The sequence below is a fragment of the Oxyura jamaicensis genome, chromosome 1 (genome assembly GCF_011077185.1).
Source record: "Oxyura jamaicensis isolate SHBP4307 breed ruddy duck chromosome 1, BPBGC_Ojam_1.0, whole genome shotgun sequence".
Taxonomy (NCBI): Eukaryota; Metazoa; Chordata; class Aves; order Anseriformes; family Anatidae; genus Oxyura; species Oxyura jamaicensis.
The window spans coordinates 94514929-94533168 of record NC_048893.1 but is presented as its reverse complement, the minus strand read 5'-3'; the positions used below and the strand labels follow the sequence as shown (position 1 = coordinate 94533168).

The 18240-nt window shown below is 40.3% G+C and overlaps 1 protein-coding gene across 1 annotated transcript in view; it reads right to left on the bottom strand.

The window, feature by feature from the left end:
• Positions 1 to 157: 157 nt before the first annotated feature.
• CRYBG3 (crystallin beta-gamma domain containing 3) overlaps positions 158 to 18240 on the bottom strand; it is a 94061-nt gene continuing 75978 nt past the window's right edge. Inside the window, exons 18-22 of the mRNA XM_035315203.1 lie at positions 10026 to 10165; positions 6564 to 6687; positions 4313 to 4471; positions 3583 to 3742; positions 158 to 2127 (exon numbers count right to left, since the gene is read on the bottom strand). Of these exons, the coding sequence (XP_035171094.1) occupies positions 2039 to 2127; positions 3583 to 3742; positions 4313 to 4471; positions 6564 to 6687; positions 10026 to 10165 (672 nt within the window). The 3' untranslated portion in view covers positions 158 to 2038. The remainder of the gene's footprint in view (positions 2128 to 3582; positions 3743 to 4312; positions 4472 to 6563; positions 6688 to 10025; positions 10166 to 18240) is intronic.

Sequence of the window (18240 nt, the reverse complement as noted above, 5' to 3'; positions counted from 1 at the left end):
AATGGAAGTCACTTATTGAATATACTTATTCCTGTGTTTTGTTTTTTTTTTTTGGCCAGTGGAAAGAAAATACTTTACAGGAAGATGCTTGGCATCTATTAAAAATTATTATTGTGTTTTGATAAGTTTGTTTAAAAAGAAATCAACAGGCAGAAGATTTCTCCTAAAAAGTTTTATACAATTAAAATATACATGCTTAACATTTTACATTCGAGATCTCGTAAGTACAAAAGCCTTCTTGTTTATATAACACTGGCACACCAAATATGATTTAGTTGTTCTTGATTTAAAAGACTAGAACTCTTTACACAGGCTTTAAAATTGCATATAGAAAGCAAGTCACATGTAGAACATGATATACTGACTTATATTAAAAAAAAGCAAAACAAGTGCTTTAGTTGTAAAAATATATACATACATTTGGAAATCTGTTATTTAAACAGCAGATTTATGATAATTTTAGAATGTAAAATAGTTAAGTGCAAGTAGACTTTTTTAAATATTACTATATAGAATTCAATTTCATACAAAAATAGACATCCATATATTTTACTTCTGTGGCAAATAGGGTTATGGGTTTTTATTTGCTTAAGGATGAATCCTGTTTGGGTGCACTGGAATAGTTATAGCTTTTGGAAACTAAAATAGCTTTGTTTTTCACTAATCTAAACTCTTTAAATAATTATAGAAATACATACCCTGAATATACAGATAAGGAAAAAAATGTTACATATTCAATGAAGTAGATTAATTTAGTGACATGCAAAATGAAGATACCAGTGAACTAAGGGACTTCTATTCCACTTGAGGTGTTAACAGCCCTACAGGTGTCTGCAGTTCCTTATGTATTTGTCCGTGTTGAGTGAGGAACATGCTTATTACAAGCCTGCAAGAACTGTAGTCCAGTAAAGCATTTTTCTCTCCCTACCTTAAGTGATAGCAGGTGGGATGGCTGCACATTGCTGAAACTGAAGAAACTGCAAGCATGCTGGACTGGTCTTCATTAGTCTAATTCCTGCTCCTTTGGGCTACGATGCACATGTTCATGAGCCAAAGGAACCTTAAAATACAGTTACGCTATTCTTTTGACATTAATAAGTTGGAATGCAGGCTGCTAGCACTTGGTGAGTTACCTTCGGAAGGAAGACATGGTTTCAAGAACAAATTATATTGTATTAAATTAGTCTATATACATGAAAACAAGCTAGAGTAAAATCATCTCTGTTCTAAATTCAGTAAGCCCTTATAGAAATCTAGCCTGACCCAAGATAGCTGATTCTCTTGATATATGCATCTATGCCTATGTATTAAAAGTGATCTTCAGGGATTACTCACAATTTCATGGGTTGGACACAGCCCATGGAACTGCAAAACAAGTTCCGAAATCTGGCAATTTGGTCTTGCTAAAACAAATGAAGACAAAGGCCTACCACTAACACTAGGAAAGTAATAGACTTTCGTTATTGCCCCATTTCATATACTGAGCTGGGAATTCCAGTTCGAAGTTGTCTTTACAAACAAAATAAATTGCACTTTAGCAAGAGATACAATTTGAGGTTCAGGATTGCTTAGAGCCTGAACTGTTTCCCTAGGGACATAAAAATCCAACTTAACCTCTTTCATGCTCATTAGTGCATTTATACTTCAGTGAGCTTTCATCAGTTTTTGAGAGAAATGAAAAGACAACATTTCTAAAGAGCCTTTTCCATATTACCTCTTGCAGTTCATATCCTGCAAAACTTCTGTCTAGCCTTCTGCGTTTACTTTAATACTTTAGATGAAGAGTAACAGAGACTTTCATAGGAGATGCCTCTAAAAGAATCAGCTCAGTACAGTCTCGGTGGAAAGATTAATTAGCTCACCCTCACATCCTCCAGATTTGAGCAAAATCTAGTTGTTTCAGGAGTTGGTGCTTTGCACAAAGGAAAGCAGAGAGGATTTGCTGCATAAGGTTCCAGTGGTGCATGACTTCAGTAGTAGGTTTTTTCCTCCAGATGTTGATAAGCCACATAAGGCCCATCTGTGTGGTGGGTTTTACTCACAATATTTCAATGTCCCATTTTTGTGAATGTTTGTCCTCTACTGGCTGATTCATAATGATGTGATTCTTGTCATAATAATTTCCTCCTTAAAAACAAAACAAATTCATAAAGGCAAACCATTAAAAAAGAAGAGCTCAGAAAAGTCGCAATAGAATCTTTAAAAATGTGACTAAGAGGAGAATAAGCTGAAAGATAGACATTCTAAGAGGGACAGTCTGTACTGTCTGCCCTTCCATCATTGTTTGGCTCCTTCAATCTATCATTTATCAACTTAAGCCCTGAGGAGCTCTGTTAGTTCAGAAGCAGAGTCCACCACAAATTTGAGTCCTCAGTATACCTTTGTGCACAGACTCAGCACTTCTAAAGAGATTTTTGCTTTTGGCAGATGCTGAGATCCCACTACGTGAACAGATTTTTAACTTACATATTGCCAGAGTGAAAATACACAGAATTAAAGCTATGGGGTATTTGGCATAAAATAACCATTTCAACCCCAGATTTATGATGTCTTTAAAATTTCTTTCCTTTGAATACACGTAGCATAGAAATAACAGTGCATTTTTACCATGGCATAAATAAAAATCCACTAAAAGAAGTCCGTGTTCTAAAAAGCAATCACATGGTATCTCCCTGCTCCAGCCTTCAACGTCGTGCAGTAATCTAGGCAGCACAGCTTTCGGATACCGTAAGAATTGCTATCAGTATTACCAATTGGGATTTCACTTCTCATCTAATCACTTGGTAGTCACTATTTATCAGTTAATAATGGTGCTTTAACTCCTTAGTTATGGAAGCCAGAAACGCTCTATTAGTTTAAAATCACTGAGCTGAGAATTCATTATCAGTAAGTTTGAGGTGCAAAGGTCGGAGCTGTAATGGCCAGGAGGACACTTACTGTAAAGGTTGATAACTTCAGATGTGGGATGTGCTATTACCCTGGTCTGTAAACCCTGCAGCGGTGTTAGGCCAGCAGTTAATTCATTTGGTTCTTCCATCTGAGAAGGCAGCACCGTGGAGCCCCCAGCCTCATAACCAGACACTGTAAGGTCACTGTCCCACCATTTTTCCTTAGGGATAAAACCTTAGCACCAGCAGTGGGGCTGGAACGAGTTGTGTGTGAGGAACAGGCAGTCTCCAGTGAGGCGGTTCTACCATGATGGGTCAGTAGGATTCGGACGTCAGCAATGAGAATTTTCACCAGGCTGAAAACACTAGGAGCAAGCACTTTCCTCTTTTAGGCACACCTATTCCGTGGTGGTTTTTTCCACCACCATTGTGTCTTCTGTAACTGCCATTTCTTGCTGTCAGCACTATTGAATTCCCTGAAGTAGAATACCTGATTTGATCAAAGTAAACCTCTGGGATCAAACAGTAAGGTCCCCCCGAGACTTGTCCCATTGTCAAACAACTGAACATAAAACTAGCAAGACAGGATACAATATTTAACCTTAGGTACAAAGGAGCTGGAATACTGCAACTGGCCACAATCCTAAATGCATTTAGGACACGTGAGTGTTGATTTCGTTTGTTTTTTACATACCTTTAATATCAAGCACCAGTTGGTCACTGAGGTATGAACTGATGGTTCCATCCTCGTTGAGTCTCCACTTTTGCCTTTCCTTCCCATGTTCTGCCCAGAGTGCGACTTTGGCTCCAGGCACGTCTCTGCCACCAATGACATCCAGACAGGCATTGTTAGCCTAAGAAGCAAGAAGAAAAGTGAGATCCAGGCCACAAAGCTTCAGGTTTGTGTCTAACTTATTTCTGTTTCAGGCACTGAAAATATTACAGTAATCATGCTGTCGTTGGTAATGTTCCTGGCGAGTAAGCTAGGAACAGATTATTCAGCAATTGACTAGTTGCTCAATCACAGAAGGTGGTCTTTGTTACTTTAGTTATTTCTTACGTTAAGTCAACAGCTTTTTATATTAAAAACAGACCATCAAGGGCAGCATTAACACAAAAACACAGCCTTTCTTCATGTATTCCTTTTCAGAGAAATTCCTTACTATTTAGAGATAATGTTCTTAAATTTGAGACTTTAGACAAAAAAAACAGATTACTACTTAGAAGAACATCAGTGCCATTAGACAAATATAAAAAGTTGTCCGATTTGCCAAAGCAGACAGAGCATACACAGTAGGAAACTGTAGGTTTTAGAAGTTTTGGCTCAACATGCCTAGGAGAAGCCAAAAGCTATCCCGGTGTTAATGCTAGCTTCTTTTAGAAATCCAGGTGTTACAACCCACTTCCAGCATCTGGAAACTCACCTTGGATTTGAAGAGTCCACGACAGTAGTGCCAGAGCTGGGTATTCTTGCCATTGTACGGAGACACGCACACTGATGTTGCTCTTATATCTGCTAGGCTTCCAGCAACTGTCAGGTATTTACCGTGGGCTCGGTTCTTGATTCTGAGGTACACTGCTGGCTGAAATGGTGTGGAGGAAGAGAGTTAACAACACACAGATTCAAAAAGTTGATGCCAGAGTGCCTCCCCTCTTACATCAGTTTTCTAAAGTGTATGTTGCACTCCCCAGTTCCAGATGACTATGTAAAATACTTTATTTTAATGGAAATGAATGTGCAAGTAAGGCAGCACTAAATGTTTTTCATATGCAGACAGACAGCTGTAAGCAGCAATAGCAGTTTTTTTTTTAAGTGTATTTTTGTCTGTAGAACTAATTCCTTTGAACCTCCTTTTTCCATAATAAATCAAACCCTACATTAAGAGACAATAAAGCCTCCATCCTACCAAGCATCCATGAATTCATTTAACGTATTCATCCATGTATTCATATATAGATCGTATATTTGTTCTTTACAAGGAAGGGATCATATTTGGAAAGGCACTGAGCAAAACTTTTGTGTCTCATCTTGCATTAGTTTCAAGTGTTTAGCTTTTCTTGCAGTACCTATTACACCAGCAGAGTTGACACAGAAAGGAGGAGAAAATACAAAGTGGTAACAAGTTTGTAGTGGTATTCCAGTCTCATAAATAAATAAATAAATATGCCCACATAAGTGTCAAGCATGACCGACTGCACAAACTCTAGGAATCCTTGTCTGCAGGATTTAAAATAAAACCAAAAAGCAGCGTACAAACTCAAAACACCAAAAACCCCAGCAAAATACCTGAGGTACTCCTTACAACATTGCTCACTGTTGCAATGTAAAAAAGGATGCTACTGAATACAAAAGCTCTTCAGATTAGTGTCTGAAAAGAGAATTCTGTTTTTACGATCAGTACAAATTATTTTATTGTTACTTGCAAAAACAGAGCCAAAACTGGATCCTTTGGTAGTTACCACTTCCAAAGAATTCCAGGGAACTGTCAACTTCCTAGACTAACAAATCATTTTTGTTAAAATTACTTTCCTTTTCCAGTGGGGAAGCATATAATGCATAACTAACAGTAAAGATGATCATGTTTGTTCACTGTAACATCTCCCCAGTTGAATCTATTATTTAAAAATAAAGCAGCATTCGTCATGAAGTGAAGACGAGTTGTTCTGTGAGCAGCAGAGCTACTGAACTCTTCTGTGGAGTTACTGCTCACATTCCCTTCCACTCTCCCTTTCCCTGTCTTCCAGGACACTGTGCTCCCACAGCTCTGTGTGGCTGGGCACACAGCAGCATGTGCTTTGTCTGTTTTAGAGCTAATCGGTGTCCCTGATTACCTGACACCCCTCAGAAAGGTGAAGGGACAGAATTAGTAAATGGCATTACTTGGTGTGAGGTAAGGATGGAGAACCCTGGTGAGACTGCATAAACTTTGCTTCTTTTGGAAATCCAGGCTACAGCAAACTTGTTCTTGCTTCCATTAACGTTAATTATAAAACAAGCCAATATAGAATTGGTTTTCTCATTATATGTTTGTATTTTTATATTAGAAAAATGTAAAAATAGCATATCTAGAGAACATGCTAATGAGCCGTTCAGAAAAACAAAACTTGACTCCAAGAAACAAGGAATTATTTTCCTTTAGGAACCTAATATAGATCTCAGTAACTGCCAGTGGAGGAATTTTCTGCTACAGTAATCTTCTGGTATGTCCTTCTGGCTGTCATCATTTGGCCTGATTTAAGGAGTACGATGTGCAGCATTATACTCAGTGGTACAAGTGATACTTTTGCACTAACCCCCATCAAAAAAAAGCCATAGAATCACAGCATGGTTTGGGTTGGAAGGGTTCCTCAAGGATTATTTGATTCCAGCCCCCCTTTATGCTGGGGGCCCCAGAGCAGAACACAGGGCTCCAGGTGGGGTCTCACAAGAGCAGAGCAGAGGGGTGTAATCACCTCCCTTGCCCTGCTGGTCAGGCTTTTGATGCAGCCCGGGACACAGTTGGCGTTCTGGGCTGCAAGTGTACATTGCGAGCTCATGTTGAGCTTCTCATCAACCAACACCCCCAGGTCCTTCCCATCAGGGCTGCTCTCACTCTCATTCTCCACCTAGCTTGTATTTGTGCTTGGGATTGCCCCTGCCCAGGTGCACAATGTCCAACGTCACTCTTACAGTACCTGCTTCATAGGACGAAGGGAGCCGATGATGTTCCAGCCACTGTATTCACTCCAGTTGGAAATCTCACTGGGCTCCAGCAGAATCTGCTTTCCTAAAAAATTACATCCTTCATATGCAATCCACCTGGATACAGAAAACAGAACATGAAAGACTACATTTTAACTAGAGCAAAACTAAACTATGGGCTTATGTTCAGAACTGTGCTCTTGCAAGCTCCCAGACCTCCCCACAGCTGGGACACTACCAAAGCTGCATTACCATGCCCCAGGATAGCATCTGTTTAAGTGGTTTAGCTGTTTTCTGTCTAAATTAAGACGTGTTTGCAGTTTGCCTACCTCAGACTTGTAGGATCCTCCTTTCTTCCTTTGAGAATCCCTGCATTAACCTAGATGGGATTACTACAGGTTGCAGTGGACATGCATTAGGAAACTGGGAAGCCACACGTCAGACAACAGTACTAGCAGCTTTGCGTGGTTCTACATATTAATTATGAGAGGATTTTGACCAGTGTTTTCTTTTATAACAACTAGAACTATAAAAAAATCCACTTGTCTGGAATATATTTACTCCAAAACCCATAAATTGCTGTAACAGACTTTACTGTAGTGAACATATCTGAACGTGAACATGGCCAAAACATGTAACCGAGTTAAAGTGCCAGCACATAGAGATCCCTTTTATCTAGACATCTGCTCAGTAGTTACTGTGTTGCTGCTTACAAAGGCAGCCTCAGGATTATAGATCAGTTTTGTTTAAATCAATAGGACATTGTTGTGCAGACAGTGAATCTAAATGTTTGACTCATTAACTCATCGGAACACAAAGCAAATACTGGTTTCCCCAGTTACCTGTTCTACAGGTCAGCTGCCAAGAACTTGAGGGATGGCTGCGCTCTGTTTGTTTTAAGTCAGTGAGAAAACATCCACAAACAGCGCTCACAGCACCTGTAATTTACTTTCCCCATTGCGCATAACTTGAAGGAGCAGCCAGCTAGCCTTGCTTAGGAGGCTGAGCCTCCATGGAGGCTAAAATAGTCCAACAATGATCTGTCCCTCAGTGAGGCCTTACCACTGTTTCTTCAAATTCAGTCTCATACCTCCTGAGTAACAGGTATTCTGAGCAGCTTGACAACCACTAGGTGTTCCTTGCATTTCTAACACTTTTCTGACTTTTTTCTTGTGATACTTTCTGTGAAGTCACTGAAAATTCATGAAAATTAATGTTTTCCTCAGGATATTAAACAGTCTCATTTGAAAACAGATTCTGTTGCCAAAGCATATGTTTATGCAGGTATTTGCTGATATTGATGAAACTTATCTGGGCTCTCACATGGACCAACAAGCCCCCACTATTCCATCTTTCTCAGACCCTGGAGCACCTCGGTCCCCAGCCCCTTTCAGCAAACCACAGCCTAGGCTTGTGCCATTTCTCACTGAAGGTGGTCAGTTGGCTCAGGAAGGATCCTCATACCTCAGCACAACAGCAAGATGCCATCGCACAGACATAAATCTTACTCTGTCATTTGTTTAAAGCTGACAGTAGGCTTCAGGGCAAGGAGCCCAAACACCCTATTAATCTGCCTTCTTGAACTCATGGTTACAGATAAGGCAAACCAACGTTTTAGGAGTGGAAGTCCCACAATCACCTGTCACACCCTCTGTCTTTAAGCTACCTATTTGCAGTGTAGGATGAGGACAGACTGTGGAGGTCTGTTTCTTGGGGAACACCATGAGGAACTCAGACAAAGCCCAGCCAAGCAACTTTTCATTCTGCCCTGGCTCTTCACAGACAGGAACCAGCTCAGAAACAAACAGAAAGGTGGGAAAGGGGCTGGAACCGTGCACTTACTCTCCCGTACTTTTCTACTATGCAGTCCTGAAGCCCTCACCCTTCCTTTACAGCCACACACCTGCTGAGATGGCAGAAAAAGCTCAGAGAGATACTACCCCATAGGAAACACTTCTGAGCGTAACACCTCTATAGAGGTATTTCCCACCTGAAATAAGTCAGGTGTCAGTCTCAGCAACAGACTTTCCTCCTCCAAACTAGCATCACAGATCAATGTGGAATGTGAATGCTGTTCTCAGCCTTAAACTGCAGCTGCTTGCCACTGCCATTTGGGGCATCTCAAGACAACAGCAGCAGATGATCACTCACTCTATGTATTTGCAGAATGGGCTCAGGACTGATCTGGCATAGGTGCTAGGGACTAGAATGCATGGTAAATTGGCAAAGCTCTGTGGTGAAAGTGAAATGGGCCCACCACTACACTCCATAGCTGGTGACTGTTGTTACAGAAAAGGAGGCTCAATTCTTAGCCAACGTTTCAAGAAAAATCTTGCGTGAAATATCTGAAAGAAAACAGTCCACACGCAGTGCTCTGGAGCATCAGCTAGGTTAGGCTTAGGCTTTGTACCAACCTGTAAGAATCAGAGGAGCATGCAGTAGTGTTATCACATATCTACAGATGGGTTTTAACTTCTAGGTGGTAACAGACTCAATGAGTTTGCAAAATTCATCGCAAGAATCACAACAGAGGTGTATGTAAGCAGTGAACAAACAGTCTACATTAATTCCTTGCCTAATTAGTTCAAATTTTGCATGATTTTGTGTCATCCCATAAGACCTCTGAAAACAATTACAGCATTGTGTATGTGAATGCCATGAGAGAGGTGGGAAAAAGGTTAAAAATGAACGCAGGAAGTGTGTGTGTCACATTTGAAGAACAGCAGTTTCCACTCAGCCCCAGTTGCAAGACTCGGCAAGTTCTTTGTTCCTGCTGTTGAAGTGCAGGCCTGAAACTTGGCCAAGACAGAATACTTGGGAGCTTCTCCAGAAGGTGAAAGGGGGAGAAGGGAAAGGTTGGAAGGTCACTTCCGCAGATGCAAGATGGTTTTCACAGAAGAGGCTGGGTGTTTAATCAGTCATGGGGGGGTTAAACTAACAACAGAAGCAAATTACTGCTCCAGCTGTCCTATCTGCCCCCAAGCTTCTCTCACAAGTCACTGACTCTGGCAGCTAAACAGCTTGTCAAGCTTCACTGAACCACTGCAGTGGTTCATGTTAAATCACTTCAGTTTATAGCAGGTATTTTACAACCAGTTAATAAAGGCAGACCGAGTTTACTCTACCTGTCTTTGTGAGTCAGGAATCAAAACTGTTTTACTTTTGGCTCCTAGCTTGAACAACAGGCTCTATTGTTCATTATGCATAGGGAGAAAAGGATGGTTCTTAACACAGGAAAAATGCATCCCCTGCCCAGAGTTCTTGTTCATTTCAGGTCTTGGTACAAAAGGTGGATTCAACAACATTCAACAGCATTCAACAACATTTTAGGATTTTGAAATGTCTTAAAATAACAGAATGTAAAATGCATCCTATGAAAAAAAGGCAGCAATTGTGAGAAAACACATGCTCAGTATTAGCTCCTACAATATCAAGAATATTTATTCCATACTCACAATCCACTTCTCACCCACACAGACTGAGTGTAAAAATGGAGGTCTTCATTCAAAACAGAATTGACGGGTTTGGTGAAGTGCAGCTCTCTGCCCTTGCAGCATTCCAGAGCAAACAGACTGATGGAGGGCTCGGCAAAAACCTGGGAGGAGGGTGAAAAAAGGCAAAGTTTTACTCAGAGTTAACTTCAGTCGTTAAGTATGGTACACACACTTTGCCACTTCAATTTCACTTCTACATGCTTTTGGTTTAGATCATGCTCCCTCAGCAAATGTAGTAGCAAAGAAAAAAAAAGTGCAACTACCAACAAAGCACAAACAGCTGAAACATACTGGATTTATCAGTGGCTTTGTCATCAGAGTGTAGTTCCCCACTGACACAAGCCAGAGACTGAGTCACACAGAGATGCAGAGGCGCCTCTGTTTGCATTTGAAAAATCTCTCTATGATCTGGTCTGTATTGTCAGGCCCTTGATTGCTTTTCAAAAATCCAGTTTATTTACTGCTGGAACAGGTTATGGTAGTAGTTTTCAGGGTGATCTGCAGATTGCTTCTAAAATAATGAGGCAAAACACAAGTCTATTGTCCACAGACTTACATTAGCTATTCAGTGGTTTGTTCACTGAAAAAAATCTTAGGGATCTGCAAATTGAAAAGGACTCAAAGCATCAAAACTATAAAGTTCTCAATGTTTTTAACAGACGGTTCTATTTTTCTTCTGACAACCTTGAAAAATTAACATTAGTAACCACTTCAATTTTGTGTAGAATTGCAACATTTTTCACTTTTGTCTTTCTCTACAGCTGAGAGATTTCTTATGAAAGCAAATGAAAAGATCAGTTTGCATAAAATTGTGGTACAGCTGTAAGATCAGCAGAAAAGCAGAGGGGGAAAAGATTTAAATATAAAAAGTCTGTGCCCTAGTACAAGGAACACTTGTATGTTTTTTCAGCATTTTAAAGCTGAAAAATGCTGAAATCGTAAGCACTTGCAATTTATATCTTGATGCAGCTGGTAAAGGACGAGGGAATAGGTCTGACTAACTGCTCCAATTAGCAGCCTCTCCAGGGAAGCCACCTTGTTCTTAGAAGATGTTAACTGGAGATAGCCAGCTCAGTGCAAAAGGAAGAATTTCCTTTACAGCAAAGGTATGGCCCCAGGTGGAATGAATGAAACAAAATCTTGAATTATAGTTGATGAAGGTGCTGAGTAATTAAGAGAAACTAACTTTCATGTTTGAAGAGGCACATGTATTGTAGTGAAGTATCTCTGAAGAGCTCAGTTGTGATTCAGCACTTACAAATTTACTGGCATTGACTCAGTGCACTTGGTATGTAGCTGGTTGTTCAAATCCTGCCTCAGAGAAATTGCTTTCTTCCACTGACCACTGCAGAGACAATGTAAGTCATGCTACACTCCACGGACTGGGAATTCAATGAGACATTTTAAAGAAGAGCTTGGGATCATCCACCTGTAGAGAATTTTTTAAAGCCCATTACGCTCCTACAAAACAAATGCTACAAAGAATAAAGAGATTAAAACCCGTCATTGTTCTTCCCATCTGCCTTCTGGTATATGAAGTGGGTCAAATTTATGATGTGTGTTTAAAGGCTTACTTTGCAATCTAGACCAACAGATTTAGAGCAGGCAGATACTTCTTGGTTCGCTTTGCTGAGCAAGGTGCGACCACCACGCTCCAGTCTGCAAGAAGCCTACTCCTTTGGCTTCAGCTTTCACCTGAGTGGAGACCAGAAGCCATGTCCAGAACATGTCCAAAAGGGAGAATTTTCACAGGTGGACCAGAAGGCATGGGAAACTCCATTTGGCATCCTTGCTGCTAGACACTGCTACCGAGGCCTAACATTTATCTTGCTCACAGTAGAGACTGGGATGCTGTGCTAGATGAACTAGTCATCTGATCCAGCATATCCATTTATAAACCAAGCATCTGAACAAGCAAACAGGTGGAGTCAATTAAAATGACTACAGGTCTCACACGGTTGAGACCTGTTTAAACTTTGATGGGCCTGCAAAAGCCGTCAGGTTTTTCAGAGTCCCAGTCAGTATGCAGCAGACATCACATCTACGACACACACACAGACAGCTGATCACAAGGACTGATATCACCCTTTCCAGTGAGACCTAAAAGGACTTCACTGGTCTTGGTGCAGACGTGAAGCACAGAAAAAAACCCACATGCTGCTGTCTCAAGCACTGAAGCTCTCATATTTCCATAACCAAATATAGAGCAACGAGCTGATTACTCACTTTATATATACCATTTTATACCAACAGCTGGCAGCAGTGACTTGGCCTGGCTTTTTTCTCTGATTTTGTTTTCTTAGCTCCATGGAAACTATCAACAGTAAAAAACAAGGTTTTGAGGCTATGCTATTACACTTCCTACAGAGACATCTTGCTTGCCACCTTCCTTGCAGGACACTGCGGTGCATTTCCACCCATTTTCAGGCTGGAGCCATCACCAATAGTCAAGCTGATCAGCTTACTTCACCAAGGCCCAGTCCTGGTGGACCACAGAATAATGTGCATATTGAAGGGCCAGAGGAAGGGCAACCAGCAGAGAATACAAGAGGGGATACCTCACAGCAAGGCACTAGTTTAGATGGACTCCAGTCCCTGATTTTGAAAGGTGAGCTAAAGGCATCTACATTCACTCACAACTGGCAACTCCGTCTCTCGTCTAGGTTAGGATTACCTTGGCTTCCTTTCATAGTTATTTCAAGGAAATTACCTGAAATGACATCCTTTGGGGAAAGCTTGCCAATTGCAAGAATGATAAAGCACTAAGAAATTCATTTAATCTGATCTTTGCATATTAAGGAGCTAACTGCCTTGCTTACACCCACACCGATAGATTTGAAGGTTTTGTTTTTGCAGTTGTTAAGGCCAGTGACAGTGTTCAGGGCGAAACTTGAAAATACTTAATATATTCAAGAGGACAGTGATTAAGAAAGGCTGTATTTACATAGTATTTTAAGGTAGAAGCACCCATGTGAGCTTTTAAGAACAATGATATTCTTTACTTAACAGGTGTGGTAATCTATGGTTAATACACCCTATCGTGCAAGGAAAATGACAAATCTTTCCTCTCTCCCCACACTGTGATTTCAGAGGCTGAAAGGTAAGCCATTGAAATCAGCACAGTAAAAGTCTTTTGTTTAGTTCAGCTTGGACTTTCCCCTGCGTGACTTCCACCTTCACTTAATGGAGAGAAGCTGTGCACCAGAAATTTTTCACAATTCAGAACAGAAATTTATACTTTTGCAGTTCAGAAAAAAAATGCAAAAGCAGCTCTGAAGCATTTCATACTAAACAAAGATCAGTGCAAAGTGAGCATCTTTTCAAATGCCTTTTCTTTGCAGTGTAAGGCTTAAGTGCCTGATTCATGGAAATAAAATGGTGTAGGTACAAAGAAGTTAACCAAAAGGTGCTACAGCTGAAAGCCAAGTGCACATGGGGATTTGCACACATGCTTATAATAAAAACTAGAGTAAAAACTAGAGTTTTAGTTAAAGATAACATACGGATAATTTTAATCATGAATTTTGTCAAAATTATTACTAATCATCCTGCTGAGAAGGGCTCACCCCCATAACATACTTTTCTTGCACTTTTTTTTTTGGGGCAAACATAGATTTTGAAAATCGGAATGGGAAAATCCAATAAAGCCAAAGAAAGAAATCCATAGGACTAAAACATGACTGCAAGCCCATCACAACAAGGCTTGGGACATTTCCCCATTTGTGGCCCTGCTGACCTGCTGCAAACAGCCTTTGCCAGAGTCTTAACTGGAGGAGCTTCAATAGCTGCATTATAACATCCTTGGAAAAATCTTTATTTTTCAGTCTTGGCTAGCTTATTATATTCAACTGTCTTTGCTGAAGTTGTGCTCGACTGACTACTCCCCTTGGTGTGGGGAAGACGTCTGGCTGAGGAAAACGAATGCAGTGCTGGAAGACAGGAACACCCATGGTCCAGCCCCAGCCACATTAGATGACTCATGACCTGGCCCTGGGAAACACTGCTTTCTGTATCTGATTTTATTATTTACCTCACAGGAATGCTGGGAAGATAAGTTAACACCTTTATTTAACTTAAAGATAAGCAATATAGAAATACAGGAAGTATTGTGATTGATCAGAGGAAGAACAAGGAATGCCTCAGGAAAAAAAAAAAAAAAGAAAGGCATTGCACAACCTACAACCCACATCTCATTTTTGTTTTTAGCAAACAAATTTAGAATTCTGTTTGACAAGCTATGAGACTGGTTTAACTTCAAGGGTGAAGTTTGGTTCAATTGGTTTAATTTTAAGGAAGAAGTTAACATTTTAGAAGGAAAACTAATTGCCTACTGCAACAATCCCTGTTACCCATACAACACCACATGAAATATTATGGGGAGTTTAACGAAATAACATGCTTGAGAAAAGGCTGAACTAAAGCGGAACTCTACTTTGTAAGAACATCCTGTAAGCATCTCCATCCCCAGAACTTTTCAAGCAACAAACACTGGATAAACGCCCCAATAAGTAATGACAGCCCTATAAATGTCCCAGCTGATTTCACCCTCTCTCTTGCTGCCAGGGGAGCAGCCCACACTTTCCTTTTCTTGAATTCATGTCAGTGCAGGAGGCAAGTCTCTGTTGATACAGGTATCTGCATGATGCAGGTAATCTGCATCTCTGCTGCAAATGCAGCAACCCCTAACCTGAGCTAAGATTTCACCTGCCTGCACGGTAGCTATCAACAATAAATCCAGAAAACTTTATCAGTGAGCTCTTCTTTAAAAGATTTTGCATTTGTAGATGAAAAGAGACAATAAGAGGCAAGCTGCATGAATTCCAACATTCCTACTGCTGCTAAACAGATATGTATCCTCCTATTGCAAGTTGTTTTGAAGTAACTGCCTGTTCACTTAAAGAAATGCGTTACAGTGAGATAGGCCTTTCAGCATTTTTTTCCCCACTTATAAAATAGTGCATGAAAAGGACTCTGGACTTTCAGAAGCAAGCCTTTTCTGAAGAAAAGGGGCCAGGTAACATATTATTTACCTTACAATCTAGATTAATACATGGGTACTGCAACACTGTTTTTCTTCACAGAATACTGAAAATAAAGGATATGATATTTTTCATTATCCAGCTATAGAAATGCTATGTTTCTTCTGTATAACCTCTTATTAACCTATAGCTTTAAAAAAACACACAAAACTCCCAGGAGGACAAAACTGACCAGTCTGAGCAAAATGGAACAGCAAGGAAGAAAACCAACTGGTAGGACCTCCTAAATATTATATTCCTCAGAGAATAACCTCTTTCCCATCTTGGCTTACTGTAAACAGTTCTTGCCTTCCTCTGCCTCTCTGTCAGGAACAGGGAGGCAAATCCCAATTTTCCAGTTCAGTTTCGAACCCCTTTTGGTTTGCAGTCAGTAAAATAGCTCAATCAGTCCAAGCCCAACAAAAAGAAAAAATAAACAAACTGATGACTGAAGAAGCACAGCCCCAGGACTACGGAATGCTTTCCCCACTCTCCTTATGAACCTGTATAACTTTGCTTTGCTCTTTCCTGAACAAATGGTAGAAGAAATTGTTCTCAAAGGTGTGCTTACTTCCTCCATGATGCTAGTGCATAAAAGAGGAAATAACCAAGGTGGAACCATGTCAATTTGAATTTCATGAGAGATGGGGGACTCTGTGTGGAAGGGCTGGGGGCAGCATGCCATATTTATATAAGAGCTCAGTTTTTCAGCAAAGAACCAATAAGGCATCCCTCCAAGAACAAAAAGTTAGAGCAAAAGTTAGCCAAACTAAAATACTATCACAGTAAAGAAATCAGACTATCACTAGTCTGAGCCTGTTTTCCTATCCAAATTCATTAAACTCATTTTGTGTTGCTCTGAAAGGTTTTTTTTTTTCTTTTTTTTTTCTATTTTAATTGGGCCAACTCAGTGATTTAGAATAACGTTTTTCATTTTGTTAGGCAATTCAGCTCTTTAACAAGCAAACTATATTTCTGGTAATTTTCAAAATAAAAAATCAGAAGTTTACTTTTCTAAGAAAATACCTTTTTGTTTTTTCTATTTAGAACTGTTTGCTATATTTGTAAATATTCTGCTTGCATCAAAACCTTATTTTCCTGCGAATAAACTATTAACTCAAATCCTTTCCTTTCCTCCAATTGTTTGATTTAAAGAAAAAAAAAAACAAAAAAAAAACACAAGGATTTGCAGAAGTTGTTACCTTGTTTCATATAGATTGAGGCTTTACTCTTACCTCATACAGTCACAAAAATACCACTGACATCTTAGAGTGTTTTCCCATCAGCTCATAAAGGTATACACCGTGAAGGAGTATGACAAATAAATAATTTCATTCCTCAAGCCCTCCTTCCAAAATGGAGAGCTCGGGAACCTTGTGGCAGCTGACATCATCTAAAAAGGCTGTTGCATGTTTTAAGTGAAAAGTCAAGATGTTACACTCAAGGCATTTCCATGTGCTAGATGCTCCATTTAGCTACCCAAACAGATGGAAATAGATGCAGAGTCAGATGCAGAAGTCTCTGTGGATGCCCAGCCACACTGCACACACCCTGCAGGTGTCACAGACCTATGCTAACTGCTAGGTTTCAAAAATACTTTGGAGTTAACCCCACACAAGGAACTAATATTTGTACACACATACTGCTGATAAAGTCCCTAGGTTGGAACTTTATTCAGCTGCACAATAACAACATACCATATAGTTAATTATAAAGGGAATACCCAGATCCCTTGCCCCATCTCACCCAGCGCATTGTCTTCCTACCCCAAAGGACGGGTTGAAACAATCAACTTCCAAAATATATAGCCGGACTGGACAAAGGAAAAGAACTGCTCTCAAGACCCAGTCAGGAGCTCATCTTACAAGCCTTTTGTAGTGGTAAGGGCATCATTTTTAATTCCTCTGCCAATGCCATGGGCCTCTACTTCTAGTTGACATCTGGGAGGCAGAAACCTCATGTGGGCACCCCTGCAGTCTGAGAGTCCTTCCAACAGCTATGCTTGCAGTAAATGTATGTCCCTGAAAGGAGAACATTCAGGGCTTGTCATCAGGGTTACACATTCTCCTCATACGTTTGAGCTATTGAGCTCACAGAATCATAGATACACACCTTAGGTTTCAAATTGGGCTAGTATTTAAACCTGAACAATGGAAGGGGTTCCAATGTTACAACAGAATTCAATAATGCTATACAACAATTCCACTTGGGAATACACTTGCTGCTCTCTTGAATGAGCTAACAGAAATATTTTGTAATAAAAAGGGCTCTGTTCCAAGAACAGTGCATGGCGGACAATGCACAGAATTAACTACGGCTGTTTCTGACCACTGACCAAACTTACTGCTGCGTGCTTAACATCACGTCTGTGCTAAACAATGCCTCTGAACACCGTCCTGCACCATTAGCACACACAATGTGTTAGGGGTCGATGAGTGCATTTCTATTTGTAAAGCAGGTGTGGTTCAGTAGCATTTTACACTGTTAAATGCCTGGACTTTGAGAAACACAAGGTCTCTGATTTGCAAGAAAGGAACTGAACTAGAGGTGCAAGCTACATACAAAGCACAGGAAGATATGCGTAAGCTTCCCACACATGGCCTGCCAAACATTTCTCTCAGGGCTTGGCCATTGGTAATCAAGGGCTGCCAGTAACTTTCTACTACGCCAGGCTGCCTGCGTACTTCCCTGTGAGACTACACATTGGGGAATTTGGATGAGACCTATCATTTCGTGTCAAAACTTCATTCTGATTTAGCAGAGCAGAACACAAAAGTCCAACATGAAAGGGAGATCTTTAATCTGAAAAGCAGGCTCTTAGCAGGTGGGAAGCTATAGCCCCACTGAAGTCAATGCAACTCAATCTATGTAACCTAGCAAAAGGACCAGCTCTCAGCCTTGACCTCTACATCCTTTCCATCAAGTTTTTTTTTTTTTTTTTTTTTAAAAAAAAAAACTGTTCACAAACAGAAAAAATGACTTAAATTCACAGTTTACTTCAATATTGAGTAATCTTTACATCCTACTTACATAAAAGCTTACAAATGGCACCATGCCACATGGACTGAGTTTGTACTCTGTGATCAGGGAAGGAGGAAGACTCTTGGTGAAGTTGGTCAGTGCTGGAGAGAAGTGGGCAGAGCAGGTATTTGCTGCTC